The 19,362-nt window shown below is 37.4% G+C and overlaps 2 protein-coding genes across 4 annotated transcripts; both read right to left on the minus strand.

Annotated features, from left to right (window-relative positions):
* Positions 1-489: 489 nt before the first annotated feature.
* Positions 490-10,517, minus strand: cdh17 (cadherin 17, LI cadherin (liver-intestine)). 3 transcript variants are annotated; one of them, XM_079469961.1, is made up of 19 exons: positions 10,460-10,517; positions 8,117-8,179; positions 7,242-7,337; positions 6,951-7,088; positions 6,687-6,825; positions 6,403-6,561; positions 6,074-6,232; positions 4,260-4,459; positions 4,033-4,161; positions 3,635-3,779; positions 3,224-3,439; positions 3,047-3,123; positions 2,778-2,969; positions 2,445-2,689; positions 2,210-2,340; positions 1,851-2,069; positions 1,530-1,640; positions 1,291-1,407; positions 490-1,191 (listed from the first exon to the last, which is right to left on the minus strand). In XM_079469961.1, exons 2-19 carry the CDS (start codon positions 8,162-8,164, stop codon positions 1,106-1,108), a joined length of 2,607 nt encoding a protein of 868 aa, XP_079326087.1. In that variant the 5' UTR covers positions 8,165-8,179; positions 10,460-10,517; the 3' UTR covers positions 490-1,105. The 3 variants fall into 3 exon arrangements, with proteins under 3 accessions (XP_079326087.1, XP_079326088.1, XP_079326089.1); XM_079469962.1 differs by having other exon boundaries at positions 8,117-8,197; positions 10,460-10,505; XM_079469963.1 differs by having other exon boundaries at positions 10,140-10,461.
* A 1,924-nt stretch (positions 10,518-12,441) lies between these two features.
* On the minus strand, positions 12,442-14,549 carry gem (GTP binding protein overexpressed in skeletal muscle). The gene is made up of 4 exons (XM_079469996.1): positions 13,863-14,549; positions 13,527-13,603; positions 13,239-13,443; positions 12,442-13,102 (listed from the first exon to the last, which is right to left on the minus strand). The coding sequence occupies exons 1-4, from the start codon at positions 14,200-14,202 to the stop codon at positions 12,825-12,827; spliced, it is 900 nt and encodes a 299-aa protein (XP_079326122.1). The 5' UTR covers positions 14,203-14,549; the 3' UTR covers positions 12,442-12,824.
* Between the last annotated feature and the right edge of the window lie 4,813 nt (positions 14,550-19,362).

Here is a 19,362-nt window from a genome sequence, read left to right on the forward strand (position 1 = left end):
ACTCTTCACTCTGTTAACTAGTTGCCATTCAAGTGCAAGAAGACAAGTAGTGGTGTGTGTCCGAGTCCTAAAATGGACAAAGAACCTTCATCGGATGAGTTCTGGCAAATATCAAACATAAGGTATATCCATGTTTTTTACAATCCCCCTGACCCCCCATTAAAGGTTTCTTAGTCAATTCTTTCTCCTTTTGTTTTTGTGTTTGTTATGGATGTTGCTTAGAAACGGTATAAATATAAAGGTAATAGCTCAACGTAGGAGCAAGGGAGATACAGACTACTGATAAAGACTGAAACTGTATGAGAGTGAGTTTTCTCACTGTGGCAGAGTGAAACAAAGCATCTCCTAATAATTCTGATTCAAGGACAGACTTAAACTAAACAAAGTGAATACGGAACAGTGATTATATTATGATAAAACAATCACTTACTATCGGAAACTCAAACACTTGCTTGATAAAGTCAAGAGTCAAATTAAAATGTGGAAAAGTGGTAATTAAATGTTCATTTATTTCAAGAAATACGATGATAATAACCATTTAACTGTAAGCAATAAAATAAATAAGCAATAAACAATGTCTGTGTCAAAGTAGACCTTTATTTACAGAATGAAATAAAGACAAACATTGTCATTCTGTTTTTTTTCATGTGTCATGAGGGAATTACCTATGGCATTAGATCCTTTTTTAAACATTTTATTTGATTTTTCAATGATGGGGAATAAATATAATATTTAGTTGTTTTCTTTTAAGTTTGAATCCTTATGAAGTATGTCAATATATACACATATCAGTCTCCTGCTAAACAAATATTTATACCACAAACACACCACAAATGCTCAATAATAATCTGATTCTTGATGGCTTTACACACAAGGAAGAAATGTAAATTCATAACCAAATATAATTCCAAGGAAACTATTCAGAGCATTTAAATATACAAGGCAATAAGTTAGATGATGTGATGTGAGATGACGAAACCCTTAAAAAAGAATGTTAATTGAATGTCTGTTTGAAAAACAATGAAATAATAAGGGACGGGTCATTTTCCCAGCTTTGTGTGCTGAAGAAACATGTGGAGTGTTTGTAGTTTGTCAGTAAGTGTGTCTACAGCATTGGTCTTGTCTCTCCACCAGCCGCTGCTTTTTTCTTGTCCCTCTTGATTCGATACATAATGATGATCAGGAAAAGGACTGCAAGATAAAACATTTTGTCAGTCACAGCATATACTTGTTTTTTCCGTTACTTTTGAATATCAAGCAAAATCTCTATGCATTATATTTTAATGTTACCGATGAAGCCGAAAACTCCTCCCAGTATTCCAATGGTTCCAGACATGCCCATTTTCCAGCCATGAGCTTCTGGTTCGATGTAACAGTAGCCTAAACTAGTGCAGTTACATATATGCACTACGAGAGAAAAATGTATACATTTTAGTTGAGAGATAATCCAACCAATTCAGTTCTTTATCACGTGATATCTGCAGAATGTTATATGCATAGAGAGAGAAACAGAACATTAGCTAGTGTACCGTCAAACTTCTGGGTAACCCCCATCCCATCATTATCTTTGATGTTGATGGGAACAGAGATGCTCTGCTCAGTTGAGGGTTTCTTCTTCAGAATCAGCTGTGCTGAAGTTCCTGCGGATTTATAAACAATGTTCACGTTGTTACAAAAGCTCTGATTGCGTTTTTCAATATCATCAACCATCGTGTCCATGTCAGTCTCGTAAAGATAAGTATTGTTCACACCAGACGTGTAGCATGCACCCATAAAAATGATGACATCATTCATAGTGTGTAGAATGAAGACTACATTTTCAGTCGGGCACACAGACAAGATATACTCACCATCCACAGATTTTATCTCCCAGTTCGGTGACTTGCGGGGCATGGAGAAAGTGAAAGGTTCTGAGAAAGGGTGGTTGTCCGTATCCACAGCAGTGAGGGTGAGGGGGGTCATCTTCTGGACACAGATGAAGCCCTGTGTGTTCTGCAGTACAGGGTAGTTGTCATTGACATCCTGCAGATGAGTAATCACCGTCATCTCAGACTCCTGCTTGTTACCCTCTGAAAAGAAAAACATTGTAATCTTTATCACATTACACTCACTGTAATTCTGAAATGAGTCGGATATTAAAATAGGCGAACACTTCCTGTAATACGTAATAAAAATGTATTGTGTTACAGGTTCAGCTCTGGGTTCTCACCTGTCTCATAAGCGATGATTTTGACAGTGAGCTCCTCCACCTTCTCTCTGTCTAGTGCGGCTTTAGTCTTCAGCTCTCCAGAATCAGCATCTAACTGAAGCCAGCCCTGTTCATCTCCTTCCAACCTAAACCTGTCCACAGAACATAAAAAATGCCGGTCAATGATAACAAGCCGTTTCAAAGAATACGTGTAGAAAACAATATGCAACGTATGTTGTTATATCAGTGACGTTACTTGATAGTCTTTCCTTCTGGATCTCTAGCTTCAGCTTTCAATATTAAGTCTCCAACAGTGAAGTTTTCAGCAATATTGACATTAAGAGCCTCCATTTCAAATTTCGGAGGCTCGTCCACATCCACCAACTGAATGACGACCACCGCTGTGGCACGCTCATCATATTTTACTCCTTCAACCAGTGGCTCTGGATTACGGGCATCGATCTGAAGTTTGTAGGAACCCTGGACCTCATAATCCAACGGCTATTGAGACATAAAGAAATATGAAAAGAGTGTGGGACCGTAGGAAGAAGAAAAAAGTGTCACATCCTCATTCGTTAAGTCTTATTACCTGAGCGATGTAGACTGTGCCTTCTCCAGTCGTTTCATCAACTCTGATAGCAAAGAGATTATGAGGGTCTCCAGCAGTGATGTGATACTCCACCTTAGAACTTCCTGTTCCTGGATCATCCGCATCTGTGGCTTTGATGGTGAGCAATGTGGTGCCCAATTCCGCCATTTCAGGAACACTGTAGGTCCCATACTGAAGTAGAATTGAGACGTTCATTGTAAATCAATGCAAGGTTTTAATCAACATTTGTCTGTTATAATAATACATACATCATTTCTCTCAAAGATAGGGATCTCATTATTGATGTCGATAACTCTGATGATTGCTTTACACATTGTGGAGTGAACTAAAAGACAAGAGTCAAACTTAAGACAGACATTTACAAAAATGGATGCTTGTATCAGTTTAATCATGAGAAGACACGATGAAAATAAGTTTGACTTTACCTCCGTCGCTGACGCTGAATAGAAGCTCATACTGGGGAACCTCCTTCCTCTGGAATCTGTCATTGGCTACTTGAATTTTGGCTTTGACTTGATCGATGTGGAACATTTTACTGGATGGCCTGGTGGGTGTTTGGCTCAGGAGTGTGTAGTTAAGCAATGAGTTCAGCGAGTCTTCCGCATCAGCATCAAAAGCACGTAGAAAACCAATCACGCTGCCTAAAGACCGACCAAAACACATGCGTGTCATTCAAGATACAGAAATATTAAGTAATTTTTCATGATCAAAAGTACTAAATTAATCTTTGTCTTGATTGCATTGATCTTATTGATGTCTGATGTTTAATCCTCGCACATTAATTTTTAATATTGATGCAATGCTTGTGTGTGTGGATGGTCGTTGTAGATTTTTACCAATGGGCTCGTTTTCCTGGACTTCAAACACAGCTTCATCACACAAAGGAGCATTATCATTCTCATCCTCCACCCGCACAGAAATTTCCATGGGCTTTTCAAGCTGAACACCCTGTTCGTCCTCCGCCATCACCACCAATATGTACTAAAATACACACATGTAATATACATACTATACTAATTCTATTGTAACAATTCTATTAACTGTTGAAATCTATTGAAATAAAAAATGAAACTAAGTGCCATTGGTCAGCCAAACAGGCCGTCTAGCTTTAAACTTTCGCAATTGGTTAAACCAATATCCAGCACACTCACACATTTATACAGTTTATTACATAATTTAGTCTTATTTTACACCAATGTTTTACAAATACTATTTTCAATTTATTTTTCATTACCATATCTTTCTCTTCTCTGTCCAGAGGGCCAGTAACAAAGATCTCTCCATCCTCACTGATAGTGAAGGGAAAGGGGGCTCTTTCTTTCTGCAGCAGCCTATACAGTGCGTTGGGATCATTAGCGTGCACCTACAATGCAAAAACACTCAGTTTAATATTAAAGTGCTGCATAATAAATACAACTGCGTTCCATAATATGACATTATAGTGTTTATATCTAGACTTACTGAGGCCAAAAGCATTGGATATTCTGCTTTAAGATTTTCCCGTATCATCACTGGTCCAGGGTTGATCCAGAGGTTTTGAATGACGACAATATTGACCCGTACCGTGTTGCTCAGTGCGTTTGGAGAGTTGCCTCCCATGTCCTCTACACGAACTATTAGTGCATAATCTGGATCCTTAAGAAGATTCATTTGTCTTGTTTCTGAACATTAAAATATGTGAATTATTAATGATTATTGCACAGCTTAGTTCACTCTGATTGGTCAATCATGGCATTGAAATATATTTTCATACAACACAAATATATTGCAAGATGTTTGCAACAATAGCTGCTGATGAATATGTGATAAGTGGTGATGGTTGAATAAAATAAATTTGCCCTTATTTTTTTTAATCATTATATGATTATTTCTAAATATAAAATGTCTGAAAGACATTAAAATACAATTAGAATAGAAAAGATGTAATAAAAAGAAAGATAGATGCTAGATAAAATAAGACAGGACAGAATAAAAGAAAATATTTGTAATACACATGTTAACCTGAATTAACTCAGTAATTCCTTTTGTGAGTTTTTTTCTAACAATCTGGCATTTAAAGCTGAAAATGCTGCATTGATATTTTGGTCATATCTCATTTTGAGTCCCACCAGGAAAAAAAGAATAAAAGAACACTGAAGAGTGATTGAAGGTGGGCAAATTCTGTTTAAAGTAAATGATCTGCAGAATTTGCCACTCGATTAAATTCAGACTTGTGAGTGCACGATTAATGTAGCAGTCTTTCAGACAAACATTTATTAACTAGAATAACTGTGCCGTTTGAAGATTTAGCGATATCTAGTGTCGAGGATGCGAATTCCAACCAATGGCACTCCCCCCTCTCTTTCGAAGCATTAAGGCAGCTGATGGCTAAGATTTCACATTTTCACTTATTTGCCAAAGGAGATAACGTATTTACGAAACGCTCTGTAGTGCAGTTTGTCTGTTTAGGGCTACTGTAGAAACAACATGACCAATTCCATGTAAGGGGACCTGTGGTGTATTTAGATTCGAAGGTAAGAAAAAATAACGCTTCAATTGTAAGGTCTTTATACACCTCTGAAGACATAGTATGGATATTTAATTGCATTTTTGTCAATAGATCCTGCAAACATTGGACGTTTAAATAAAGAAAGAGCCATAATCTAAAGTTGGACATGCATGTGTTTAAAAGGCATCGCACTCCTTTCAGTCATCTCCCACTAACTTTCACATTGCTGTTCAGTGATTTGAGAAAGAAATGTCAATGTAATCTGAAAAAAGTCCAGCTTCATCTGTAATGTGTCCATATGAAGGCTTAACTGCTTAAACAACAATTAGTGACTGCGGTCTTAGTCACTGCACGTGGCATGTTAGCACACTGGCAAGTGTAATTACACTCGAGTGTTCATTCAAAGACGCAAACACGAGTTTAATCTGAACATGAGTGATGATTCTTTTCCCGAATGACACATTTCTTTCTCATCAACACAAATGGAAGAGACAGAAATAGTGCTAGCAGTTGGTCGATTTGCTCAGCTCAATTGAACTTGTTATCTGTGAAAATCAGCTTCTTACAGGATGAGTTAGAGCTCACTGGCGTTATATTGTCAGCGTTAAGCACAGCCTAAAACTGATTCACTAAGTTAAAATAAAAATGAAATAAAATGGTGTTCTACTACATTTGCATGTATGCGAACAGATGTGAATGGAGCGTGAAACAGCAATTACACATCCTTCCAAAGAACCGAAAACTGCTGAATGATATGATCACGGCGTGTGTTTCTTTGTGTTCTTACCAGAATGCTGCACGCATGTGAAAAAGGGGTTAAATTCAAGAGGCATGAGGCTCTTCGGAGTGCAGTAATCCTCAAATTTTCTCATCAGAACATCAGCATTGCCACGGACCTCCCCACGTTTATATGTCAATGTGGGCCGGGCCCTCAGAGATGCCTGTCCTGAAACAAAACAGCAAGACACCGCATTTAAAAGAAATGACACATAACTTTCGCAAATTTCATAATCAAAACCAACCTAAACCGTAACAATGAGATTATGCTGGTTTTTTTTAACTAAATGCATTTGCACCTGTTCAAGTTTACTTTTTATTTTCAGATGGTTGGCTTACCTTCCTCTGTAATAAAGATCTCCCCATTTTCCGAGTTGATGCCAAAGTAAGGTGTGTTTGTGGGATTGGGGATCTGATTCTCGATACTGAATCTCAGATGAGCGTTTGGTGTTTCGGGATCATCTGCATCTGAAGCGGATACCTGCATGAAGGGAATTCCTGTGAAGAGTGGAGAAATAACAGCACTGCCGTTACAAATGTGACACTTGCAGAGTCTTACGATGTGGATTTATGTCAATCTGATTCCCTGTCAGTTCTGTTGTACCCACTACTGTGTTTCTCACCTGCTGATGAATGCTCTCGAACGCTGCCACTGTACTGACTTGAGCTGAAAACAGGGGGATTGTTGTTGACATCTATTACATGCAAAACAACGCTGTATGGTCCATCAAGACGCTCACCATCTGCCGACAGTGCCTCAATCTGAAAAAAGTATTAATGTTTGTTGCTTTTAAAATATATTTAAAGCATTTAAGTGCATATATACTGGTATGTATACTGATTTTTTTTTCAAATGTTAAAAGTATGTTATGTGATGAGTGTATTACTTCTAGATGATGGCTTTCCTCTGGGCTCCATTCCAATGGCTGTTCCAGGTACAGCCAGCCATCTGAAGAGATGCTGATCTTTCCCTCTGTCTCTCCACTTACAAGATATGAAGAAACACCTTCCACTGCAGATGTAAACTAAACAAAGACAAGATCGGGGATTAAATTGAAACTATATTACAAAAATTACTTCTGACATTGAAACTGGAGATATTCTAATAAACATAAACTTTAGGTTTATCTTAAGAACTTACATATTGTTAAACGTACGAACACAAGCACAGATCATACCTGGTAAATAGGATATGGCACAGGTGTAGCCTCTGGTACATCTAAAACATTATTTTGTAACGGCCCCTTTTTACTCTCCAGACCTATCCCATGAGCCTGTCAGAAAAAGGATTAACCAGTGAGAATTATGAAGCCATATGATGTGATCTACTATTAGAGAATCAAATGTAAAATGATTGCCAACTGCTAAATTGTAATATTATGTGTCCAGACAGAAATGAATGAAATTACAGTTAGCATATAAATTGACTGGAGTTTATTACTAGGATGAGGAAGTTATTCGCAATTATGCTTATATAGACCACTGGTCCAGAAGAACTTTCTGTTTCGTTCTTTTAACACTGGACAAAGTTTGAACACAATACAACCAACAGAACAACCAATACAAATGTTAAATGGCTTTAATATATGTAAGATTTAAAAAGGTTTTTCAAATAAATGAGGTGCTTTTGGACCAGCGTTTACATTTTGCAAAGTGGTCTATATAGTTTTGAGTTGGTTGAGAGCGAATAGTAATGATTTTCCTCAAAATATTATTGCAAAATTAAATACAAAAACACGTATTTATGCAGTATCAGAAGGGAAATATCACACAAAATATGTTAATTAATACAACATTTATTTTAGAAATTGTATTAATCATTAATAACAAAAGTCATTCAAGACCAAAATCCTTGAAAATTGTGGGTAAAGCTTTGTCTGTAAATTTAAGTTTCCAGTGAATGTATAAGACTGGCCTGTGTTGACTTTAACTGATTAATGGAGTGTGAGCAAAAACTGGACTTCAGCACAGTTACTCATTTATGGACAGAATTAAAGATTGAAAGGTGACCACAAGGTCATCGAGTTAAAATCCTACTCCCACACACACTTACAATGCTGACGAGAACAGCCAGGTATACTAAATGTGGACGCCTCATCATCCTGAGCAGCAAAACCTGATGACGAGAAACAGCCTGTAAAACATTTTCATTGCTAAAGTTTTTCCAAAAGCAATCTTAACATATGAGATGACAGCTTTATTACAGAACAGTATGCTGTTTTTTTACATGGATGCTCCAGTTGCACAAAGTAAATAATATATAGCAAGTTGAAGTGAAACCAATACACGTGATGAGAATAGCCTGATTATAGATTTCCCCTTAAACAAAACTAAAAGTGACACATCATCCGCTTCTTTAATGTTAAACTTTAGTTTGTGATTATGAGCAACATTCATGAGCAACATGAGCGGCATTTGAGGTGTACGTTCCATTTTTGACACGTTTTGTATTCAAAAACAGCAGATGAGTGGCATTTGATGGTGACATTATGACTCGACTGTTGTGTGGCACAGAGCATGAATCCAAGCATATAAAAAAAGGTTTTTAAAGGTTATTGGCATTCTGTGGGTGGGGCCGTCTGTGCCAGACACCGCTGATTCTGTGTAAACATGAGCATGTGTGTCGTACATATGGTCATACTTCCTCATATTTTACATTTATCTCTATCGATAGTTGCTTTGCAGAGCCTAAATCATTTAATAAATTAACAATGATGTTGTGTACTTGACCTACAAAAACTTTCTAAAATATCACTTTCTATCTTTCCTTAGAGCATCAAGTTGTTCTGATGGACAGATGTAAAGTCTAATTTATTAACACTGATGCATAAACTAACATAAACTATGAATGAGTAATATCGTTTTCTATCATTTATTAATCTTAATCATGTTAATACAATTGTTAATTTATGTTTATTGAATTGTTATTTTATGTTTTAATTTAAAGTTATGAAGAGATATTTTCATGTCTTGCACACCAGTTATCTAAAAAGGACGGAGTCAAAATGGGGTCAAACGGAGGGCAGCAAGTGTTGAACTGATGGGATGTAGGATTGTGACTAAAGTTTTCTTATAAAAATGGTCTGTAAACACCAGTTTCTACAGACCTTCTGGAATAATCCAGAACATATGAGAATAACACTGACAAGGAAACCAAGCAGTGCCCTTTTCAAGGTCAAATCTCAGTATTAGACAATTAATCCAATATCAATTGATTCTTAAATTACTATGAAACAAAATGTTTCCTTCACATGCTGGAGTTACATCATTCACTAGAAAGGATGTCAATGGTGTACATTAGTTAAAGAAAATTGGCTTGTATACAAATGTGGTTCCATCCTTTGGCCCTCAATAAGCATAACAATAAAACTTTTATCTACAAATCTGATCTTATCGTGTACATTGTGTTGTCCATGAAGAGCTGTGTTGGCCATTGTTCTGAAATACTGTATTTTAAAAAGCTTTAAGGTTTAGTGCTTTTCTGATATTGAACTTTTTTTACATTTACACATTTGGGAGACACTTACATTGCATTATCCTTTACATTCGTTTCTAAGTATGTGCAATCCCCTGGGATCGAACTCACAGAATAGGCATTGTTAACGCCATGCTACAGTGAGCTACAGGAAAGTGATACATAGTTTACAGATGTATCTGTCGGATCTATTGTAAAAGCTGGACACGCCTTAAAATGACATTGAAAATCGATTGTGGAGGCTGATAAAATACTTGAACCCTCTTCTCTACCCTCGGAGTATAATCTGGTCAATATTATTACTGTTTTATACTATGTACGTAAAAAGACAAGACATTTTGCTCCACTAAAATCAATTCTAGTTTAACCAACGTTGTCTTTGAAAGATCTTGTTAAACAACGATAAAACTTTATTCATAATTTTTATACTGAAGGTGACCTTAATTCCAGATAATCTAAAAAGGCCTGAATCACACTGACATATAAAACAACATGACAATACCATGACACACAATAACATTTCACAAGAAGAGAAAAGCGATGCTTATGTTTTTTTTTCCATCATTCAGGTATAATCGAATAGAATAAGAAGAGGCCTTACCCCTCAGTCCAGACTTATGACCTCTTGTGACTTTCCAAGCGTACCGGTCAAAATGTTATACCTTTTCCAATAATAAAACTGCTTATCAGCCAATTTAAATCCACACAAGAATGCTGCAACTACAAAGAGTCCACAGAAAATATCCTCAAATGCCCTTACATGGCTAGTTTTAGTCAACACCCTTCCAAATACAGAAAGTCAAAGATCACAGTTTGTCTTAGGCCCAAAAAACAACTGGCAGCATCTAACAAAACATAATCTTAAAAGTAACCCAAAGAGAGCAACAAAAGAGACTGAAAGAGAGGATGAGAGGCACAGACCTGTCAGCAGAGCTCCTCTTCTCAACAGTGCGAAAGGTTTCTGTCTTGCGAGTACGTCCTGCCGGAGTCAAAGTTTAACTTGATTTTATTGAACCTAATGATTGTCAACTGATTCACCGCTCAGGGGAGTGGCTGCTAGGTTTGAGATGCATTATAGTATCAGCTGGTTGAATGTATGAATAGGTGCATCAATGTGTAAGTATCAATGAAGAACACACGCTACACTATTTAAATGGAAGGGCATACACCTATACATCCTAAATCTGAAATACGTCACATTAAAACAATACAGCTCACCTGGTCAAGAATCACCAACAATACCAAGGTCATGGGTTAAATTACCAGAGCACATACATACTGATAAAATGTAATTTCCATTCCATTTTAACCAAGGTGTTTACATGCAGGGCAGATGTAATGATGAGAAAGTGCTGGATAAAGCTTTTCAGGAGTGTTTGGAGCTGTCTTATGGATGAAACGATACCATTCACAGAGTGCATAAAGATCACCTTCAGACAGCTGTGTTCAGAATCTTGAGTAATCTGCAAACTTTGCTCTTTGACCTGTTGACAGCTTCTGTCTTTGGGTCTGTTCTCTGTTACCGTCTCAATTCTTCTGTGGCCCTGAAAAATAAACTGCAAAGTGGAATTTAAAGCAAATAAAGTGGTACAGCATTGAGTTCACAAAATGTACAGGTAACATTCTTTAGAATTTCTGATGAGTGACAACACACATTTTCATAGTCACTCCCTGAGATTAATTAAAGCAACACGTGAAGGATTTTTAATGAAAGTACTGTAAAACATTAACTTGTAAATGTAAATGTTTTCGGCCAAAGGCACCTTGAGCTGCAATTACTCAAGAAGTTGCCATGCTTTTCCATTGACTAATTATTATGCAGTCGTATCAGCACATTAGAGAGACGCACAAGAGCAAAGGTTAAAATTCAGAACAAGGACACATAGGTAGGAGAACGAAAGTAGGAAATCCAGAGAGGCAACTTCTTGTTGGTTTAAGGTGAATTTATACAGGTGCACTGTAAAACAAATCCGTAAAAAGCCAAATAAATCTGTCAGCTGGAGCGACAGCTTTCCTGTAAAATCACAGGATACATAATAAATAGTTTAACCGTTTTGTCTTGTAAATTTGCTGTCAATATTATGTCGAAAATCATCATTTTTTACAGTGTGAAAATATTTGACTGCTAATCTCAACACATTTGTTCAGTGCTGAATAGCAACACGGTTGACAAATTTCAAATATTTCAAAATGACTCTACCAGCTGTCTCGTGCAAATCCTGCAGGAACTGGCTTCGAAATGAGCAACATTAACAATCTGCTGGTCTCAATGCTTGTACACTAGCCACAGGGAAATATTAGTACTGTAGATGAGAGAAATTAAGCACTTTAGCCCCTTGGTATCAGACTGCTCGCCAAATCTGCTTTTACATACTGTACTGAGTGATCTGTACTCAAAACTGAAAAACTGAAAATAATTATTTGAGTTGCCTTTTCTGGGTTTAGAGTACATGTGAGATAGCAATAAACTATCACACTACACAATCAGTTGCACACAGCATCACTATACCAATTGGTTGAAAACTAAAATAAGATGATCATTCTGCGTTTTTGTAGGTTTGAAAAACAGTAAATGAGAGAGAGGTCAGAAAGTGGTACACATGATGTCCAAGATGCACAGCTGGTCTATAATCCTGCCAAGGTTAATGTATGTGTGATGTGTTTCTGTTAATGTTTCACTCATTGCATCATTTCTTCACGTTAAGAGTTTGCAGAGAGATCCTTGTGATAGTCCGGCAAACTATTCAAAGTCTATTTATGGCCGTTTACAGGCTCCACCCATTTCCTGTGACTATATATTGGCTACAATTTATTGAAAATCGATTGATGGAAAGACCTCAGCTGAGGAGGGGAAAACATAAATTATTCTATTCCATTTTTTAATAACCAACATATTTCAGTCTTATTGTACAAAAAGTATTTTATTTATTTTAGATATAATAGACCATAAGTAAAATGTGAATGGAATTATGTTCAGACACAAGGTACACACAAGGTTACAAAAAATTTCAGAGGCCTACAAAATTGAAAGAAGCCGTTTGGATTCACCCAATAATCCACGGACCACGTATATTATTGATGGCCTTAGGCTACTGTCCTTCACAGAGGGAACAAAATGCCTGTTTTTCTACTGCACAGTCTAATATAGACATCCTTAACTTCTTTAAAAATCCGATACACACAGTGGCACTCAAACCAGGCGTAAAACACTTTATGCTACGCAAAATCAATAATTCAATGAAACCTCATTCAATATATTACAATTAAGAACAAACATTCAGAACAACTACAGTACAGACAGGTCATGACATGATTTGGACTTGATTTTTAACGTTGCTTGCTTGTTCTTCTTCGCCATCATTTTGTCAATGTAACGTCTTGCTTTTTTCGGTAAACTCTCGCGTCGCTTGTGGAGGCAATGACGCGTGCTGGTGGTCCCCACGGAGTCTCTGCGCAGACGCAGCTGACGGATGATGCCGTCGAACAAAGGCCAGACGTTATGCTGCATCGCTGCTGATGTTTCAATAAATTTACAGTCGAAAAACGACGCACAGGCGCGACCCTCTGCAAAATACAAGATTGCACAGTTGAGAATCTCCCAGTGAGAATGTTAAACATCATTTCTTTCAAATCGTTTCCAGGTAGCGGACTGCCGTCCGTGCTGAAAGCATTTATTCTTTCTAAATGCGGATACACTTACCACTAATGGACACTTCTCGGCAACGCACCAGGTCGCATTTATTGCCGACGAGAACGATGGGCGTGTCGTCTCCCTGGCGCTCGCGCCGCAGCTGAATGCGCAGATCTGAGGCGCGAAGGAAACTTGATCGGTCCGTTATTGAATAGACAATAATGAAAGCGTCTCCTGTCTGCAGACACCTCTCCTGCGTCCACCTGCCCTCGTCCTAATCAACACAAGCATTTATAAGTGACTAGAAACTATTTATAAAGTAGGCTTGCATAATAATATAAGTTTGTAAGGTGTTACCTGTGAATCCCACGTGTCGAGCAACGTAACAGTGGCTCTTTTACCGTCCACCAATATTGTCTGCTCAAATACTTCACCTGAGAACAAAATCATAAATATTATCAATAAATAATAGATCATTTTGAAACGTACCGATTACTCATTTCTTACCATATTTTGATCAATATACGAAAACCCACGAAAATAAAGGTTATGATATTTGAAGGTAAAATGGTTAACATGGTCAATTTTCCATGTCTCATTATAGCCTATAAAACGCAGAAGTAATAATTGCACACTAGACATATATGAGTTTGTGTTTATAAATATGAACTTTGCAGTCAAATGTCAACATACCTCCATATAACTCGCATTCGCTCCCCATGCTGTCTGACGCTCCCGCAAATATGCTCGCGAGCGCTGACTTGCCAACGCCGTTGTCTCCGAGCAGGACAACGGTAAAGGGTCCGAGCGCCGAAGGAGGCGCACACTCGCCGGAGAGAGCCGAATCTGAAGACGACGACGAGGTGCAGCTTTCGGTGGAGCGCGAGCACAAGTTAGAACGGGAAATAGCGAGGTCGGGGGTCGTCAGGGCATCACCCAGTAGCTGTCCTGCATCCGTCGCACAAATGCTCCACCTGTGAAGGTGATGCTGCATGCGCATACTGTGGCGCCTCATGTTCGTCAATAAAGTCATGTGGAAAGAATAACTCTCGTTAAGTTCGGGAGATGGTTTATTTGAGACTTCTCTCAATCGCTTCCAGGAACGAAGATTCACCTAAAGCGAGAACGCACCGCTGGGAACAAAAGTGGTCCGATAATATAGCTGCGTTGAGCACCCGAGAAGACCTGATTGAACGAAAGATCAAAATTGGTCTTCGTTGAGATATCTTCGCAGTCTGGAATCAGGATGCGCGCTCTTTGTGATGCTAATTCCGTCCGTGTTTCGCGCAATAATGCGCTTTGAGTTCTCAGTGCAGTAGTTCATGGTTATATTAAGAAGGTCTCGGTGGCGAGGATTTCCTTGACGTCATTTGTCCCTCCAATGAGCTCTGCCGGGTCTTTCCTCATATCGGCCGGTAGGTGGGAAATGCTGAATTTCATTTATGCGCAGCGAGTCGTGATCGTCTGCTTTGTGCAGAGAATGTTCAGTATGCTGACAACAAAATAAATATCACGCAGAGAAATCTGCTTTCAGGAAATAACATAAATAATATGAATTTAACAAATGTATCTTAGTTTTATTATTATATCCAAATGCATACTGAAATAGACTGTGGTATGCCATATGGGCAAGTGGCATTACGCAACTTTAAAGGCTATGTTAGTACAGGGAATCTAAGGCCAGGTTAAAGTAGGACACATTGGGACAGTAGATTTTACCAGGATAGAACTAATCACTCCTAATATAGACACAGACAAAAACTTTCTTAGCTATTGAATGAATCTGCCTATGCCTAAGGATAAGAAATGGCATATCATATGACTGGTGATACAAATCATAATCATTGCAATGAAACTGAAATAAAACCTAAAATAAAAAACATAAAAAAACAAAGCTCATATCATCACGCACATTCGGTTCAAATGTATGTATGCTAAATTCACAACAGCTGAATGAAAACAAAACACTAATGAGGTGGATGCAAACATTTATACCACAGATTATAGTGTTATATTAATGTGATTGCTGTGTTGACAGTTTATATATTTAGATCTGATATGGCAAACAGGATTGGACGGATAAGAGAAATCTCAGCAGAGTGCTCAGAAATAGGCCACTGGAGATCAGAAACAAGTAGAGAGGAAAAGAGGTAAACAAACAGCTTGAAATGGTGCTTTACAGATGATATGCATGACTCATGGACCAACATCAACAGCCTACAACATGGTACTTGGTTTGAATAACTGCATTAGAATAATCAGGCCCACATCATTCAATGGGCTTTAGGTCTGGACTTGCAACCCAATTTGGTAAAGAGTAAATTACATACTTTGTAGTTTTCACAAAATCCCATGGCGTGAACTATACATCCAAATTTTTATTAAACACCTGGTGTAATCCCACCCAGGTCCTGATGCAGAAACATACCCTCAAAACCATCACGCTCTCACGATCGTGTATTTAACAAACCAAACAAACACTTCTCACTATATTCTCGTCTGCATAAAATAGCTTATGTGTTCTCACACACCAGGGCTGAAACCTAAATTGACTGTTGATCCCAATTCAGCAACTGAATGTGGGCCAGGAAATTAGGGATGAGTTAATTTAGTTTTGGAGAGCACTCAGCCCAAATAGACATTAGACAAAAAGAGGTTTAACCCTGAACTTAACCTACAACACCTTAACCTTTCTATCACTATCAAACTATCAAAGGGATAGTTTACCAAAAAAAGACAATACCTTCATCTTTTACTCACCCTTATATAATTCCTACATCTATGACACAAAATAAGATATTTTGAAGATCATTTGTATCAATGGTCCCCATTGACCTCCATTGTTAGGACACAAAACCACTGAGACATTTCTCAGAATATGTTTTAGTTTAACCATTTCCATCTCGATGCGGCGCCAGCACGCCTAGAAAAATGTGCACCGCACAGCCCGCTATCTGCCCGTGCCTGCTGCATTTAAAATAACTAATATGCGCGGAATGTGAATCGGGGCAAACTCAAGAAAAAGTTTTGTCACAAATATTACTAACCTTAATGATCTGTAATCATTTAAAGGTCCAGCATCTAGCAGTGAGGTTGCGAATTGTAGGCAACATCTCTCCTTTCTCTTTCGAAGAACTACGCTGACAAAGGGCTAAGATGTGATCATGTTTTCACTTCTTTATTGAAGGTGATAGCGTATTCACGAAACACACTCTGTGGAGCAGTTTGTCCGTTTAGGGCTACTGTAGAAACAACATGGCGAATTCCATGCAAGGGGACTATCTACAGTGTATGTAGATAGAAATAGCTCGTTCGAAGATACTAAAAACACTATTATGGAAGCTATTCATACACCTCTGAAGACATAGTTAAGTCTTTTATTATATTGCATTTCTGTCAATAGATCTTCCAAAAAATTACACACTGGACCTTTAAGAACATCAATTATACCCACATTTATATCATGGGACTTTGCTCCAGGAAAAACAAGTCCTGTCGTACAGAAGTGACGATACTTACAGTAAAGTGCTGGCAGAGTCAGCAGACGAACATACACACATCCCTACGGACTAATAAACATTGTAATAAGTTACTGCGGTTACAGTTGCTAGGATGTCATTATCACAGCCTGGACAGTGTTTAGTTCTCAAGAGGCTGATCAAGCACAAGCGTGTGACAACATCTGCAATACTCAAACTATCCACCAATGACACATTGACAAAGAAAGAAAACATATCTGACTCACTTGTTATGTATATAGAGATTTATGATTAATGGGCACCAGATCAGTTTGGATTAGACACACATTTTTTTAAACTACATAAAGAGTCTTTAGTATGCCCTATTACACATATTATTAATTTATCAATCAAACAATCTGCTGTTCCTCCAGACTGGAAGATGGCCACAATTACACCAATTTTTAAATCAGGGAGTAGATTAGATATAAATAATTATAGACCAATTAGTATCCTGCGAGTTATATCAAAAGTTATTGAAAAATGGATAGCAAAACAATTATCCTACTGCAAAATATTTTTATTCCTACTGCAAAATATTTTTATAGTCCATGCCCACTGTATTATATTCTCATATTGTATTCTGTATTTATTCTAACTGTATATCCTGCACTTGCTAACTGCACTTCTGGTTAGACCTAAACTACATTTCGTTACACTGTACTTGTATATGTGTAATGACCATAAAGTTGAATCTAATCTAATCTAATTAATAAAGCATCTAAATATATGCGGCTCCCCTTTGCATCCAATGCAATTTGGTTTTCGTGTTCATCATTCAACTGAAACAGCTGTTAATGTTTTTATGGAAAAGGTCAAACTTTCATTAGACACTCATCCTGTTGTTGGTGCTGTTTTCCTAGATATGAAAAGGGCTTTTGATTCGGTCAATCATCAGATGCTCCTATCTAGATTAACACATTTCAATTTCTCCAAACAAGCCATCAGCTGGATGAACTCGTACTTAGCTAATAGAAAAAACTGTCTCTCTATTGACAACATCAAATCTCCCTATTTAGAATGTCCAGTAGGGGTTCCACAAGGCTCCATCCTTGCCCCTATTCTTTTTTCTTTATACATTAACGACCTGCCTACTGTATGCCAAAACACCAATATTTTAATGTATGCAGATGATGCAGTAATTTTTACACATGCAAAAACTGTTCAAGAAGCCTCTCAGTCACTTACATCTGTATTGAGCCATGTACAGGAGTGGCTCATTAAATCATGTCTACTACTGAACCCTGTATGATGTTTTCGAAGCGGCACATTGAAGTGACTCGCTCAAATATATTTTTAAACCGAGAAGAACTACAGTTAGTATACGAATTCAAATACCTTGGCATTGTATTAGATCCAACACTGTCTTTTAAAAATCATATAAAAAGCTGATCAAAAACTGTTAAATTTAATCTTGCTAACTTTAGATTCATTAGACCATCCCGGTCACATAAAGTAGCCAGAATGTTTCTTCACTCTATGATCCTTTCTCATCTGGAATATGCCTTTACAAACTGGTCACTTACAAGTGCCACAACACTCAAAAAAACGGAGTTACTTTTCAAACAAGCACTAAAGATTTTAGACCGGAAACCACTCGCATATCATCACTGCTTAATATTACAAAAATATAACCTACTAAGCTTTGCAAATTTCTTAAAGCTCAAATATGCCTGTGCAATATATAAGACCTTACATGGTCTCGCCCCACCCCCACTTAGTGACTACATTAAAGTGAAAACAACAGATGGAGGCAGAAGTGTAACCAGGGCTTGCACGAGAGGTGACTGTGTGATGCCTCACAGACATACAGCATTTGGACAATATGTACTATCAATTAAGGGGACAGAGATCTGGAACAAATTACCGGTTGCAGTGAGAGAAAGCCCGACCTTCCCCAGTTTTAAGAACCAACTTAAACAATGGCTTAAAACAAATCAAACATGTGCCCACTAATGATAATTGTTGTAATTTAGATAAATGGATACGGTTCACTGTACTACTTTATAAGTGTATGTATGTATACCAAACTAGATTCAGCATTTTGCAGCATCTAATAGCACTTGAAGAAATTGATAATACACTTATTGTACTTTAAGTAGCACTTTACTATGTATGTGTATATGTGTGTATCCGTCATGTATGAGTATGTCATATTAGATGCCCTGTTTACTAATTGTGTCATTTCCTATATGTTGCTGTTAATTGTGTGTCTTTTAAATTAAGTCGAATCATGTTTAAATTAAATATTTTGGCTGTGTTACTAGGTATTGATTGATGACCGCACATGGGACTACAAATGTAAAATAGCCTGAGGGCTAATTTTGGCATATGTACATTGCTGAAAAGCTATGTTCATCCATATGCATTGTCCCTTTTAAATAAATAAATAAATAAATTTCATGAGCCAGCTGATGTCCTGTTGATTATTTTTGTGCTTTTGTTTACTTTTGATTCCCTGTAGGGTGAAAACGTCAGTTTGTTTAATGAACTGAAATTATGTTTTTTGCGGAATACCCTTTTTATTTTCATTAATTATTCATTATAACACTTAGTAAACACTGATGCCTTTTAATATTGCTTCTCAGTTGAGGTGGCTTTCAGGAACAAAAATGCTCACTTAAAAAGCAAACACATAAAACATGGTCCTGGTGTTTTTTTTTTGTTGATGCTTG

Source organism: Barbatula barbatula, assembly GCF_947034865.1.
Source record: "Barbatula barbatula genome assembly, chromosome: 12".
NCBI lineage: Eukaryota > Metazoa > Chordata > Actinopteri > Cypriniformes > Nemacheilidae > Barbatula > Barbatula barbatula.

What these genes read in the sequence shown, in the direction of transcription:
- gem (XM_079469996.1), bottom strand. Translation starts at nt 14,202, where the DNA reads ATGACTTTATTGACGAACATGAGGCGCCACAGTATGCGCATGCAGCAT. An exon ending in CGAATGCGAGTTATATGGAG is followed by an intron (nt 13,604 to 13,862) that starts GTATGTTGACAT and finishes TTTTGTTCTCAG; the next exon opens with GTGAAGTATTTGAGCAGACA. An exon ending in TCGACACGTGGGATTCACAG is followed by an intron (nt 13,444 to 13,526) that starts GTAACACCTTAC and finishes TGTGTTGATTAG; the next exon opens with GACGAGGGCAGGTGGACGCA.
- cdh17 (XM_079469961.1), bottom strand. Translation starts at nt 8,164, where the DNA reads ATGATGAGGCGTCCACATTTAGTATACCTGGCTGTTCTCGTCAGCATT. An exon ending in ATTCAGCGTCAGCGACGGAG is followed by an intron (nt 3,124 to 3,223) that starts GTAAAGTCAAAC and finishes CTTGTCTTTTAG; the next exon opens with TTCACTCCACAATGTGTAAA. An exon ending in GGAGATAAAATCTGTGGATG is followed by an intron (nt 1,641 to 1,850) that starts GTGAGTATATCT and finishes ATAAATCCGCAG; the next exon opens with GAACTTCAGCACAGCTGATT.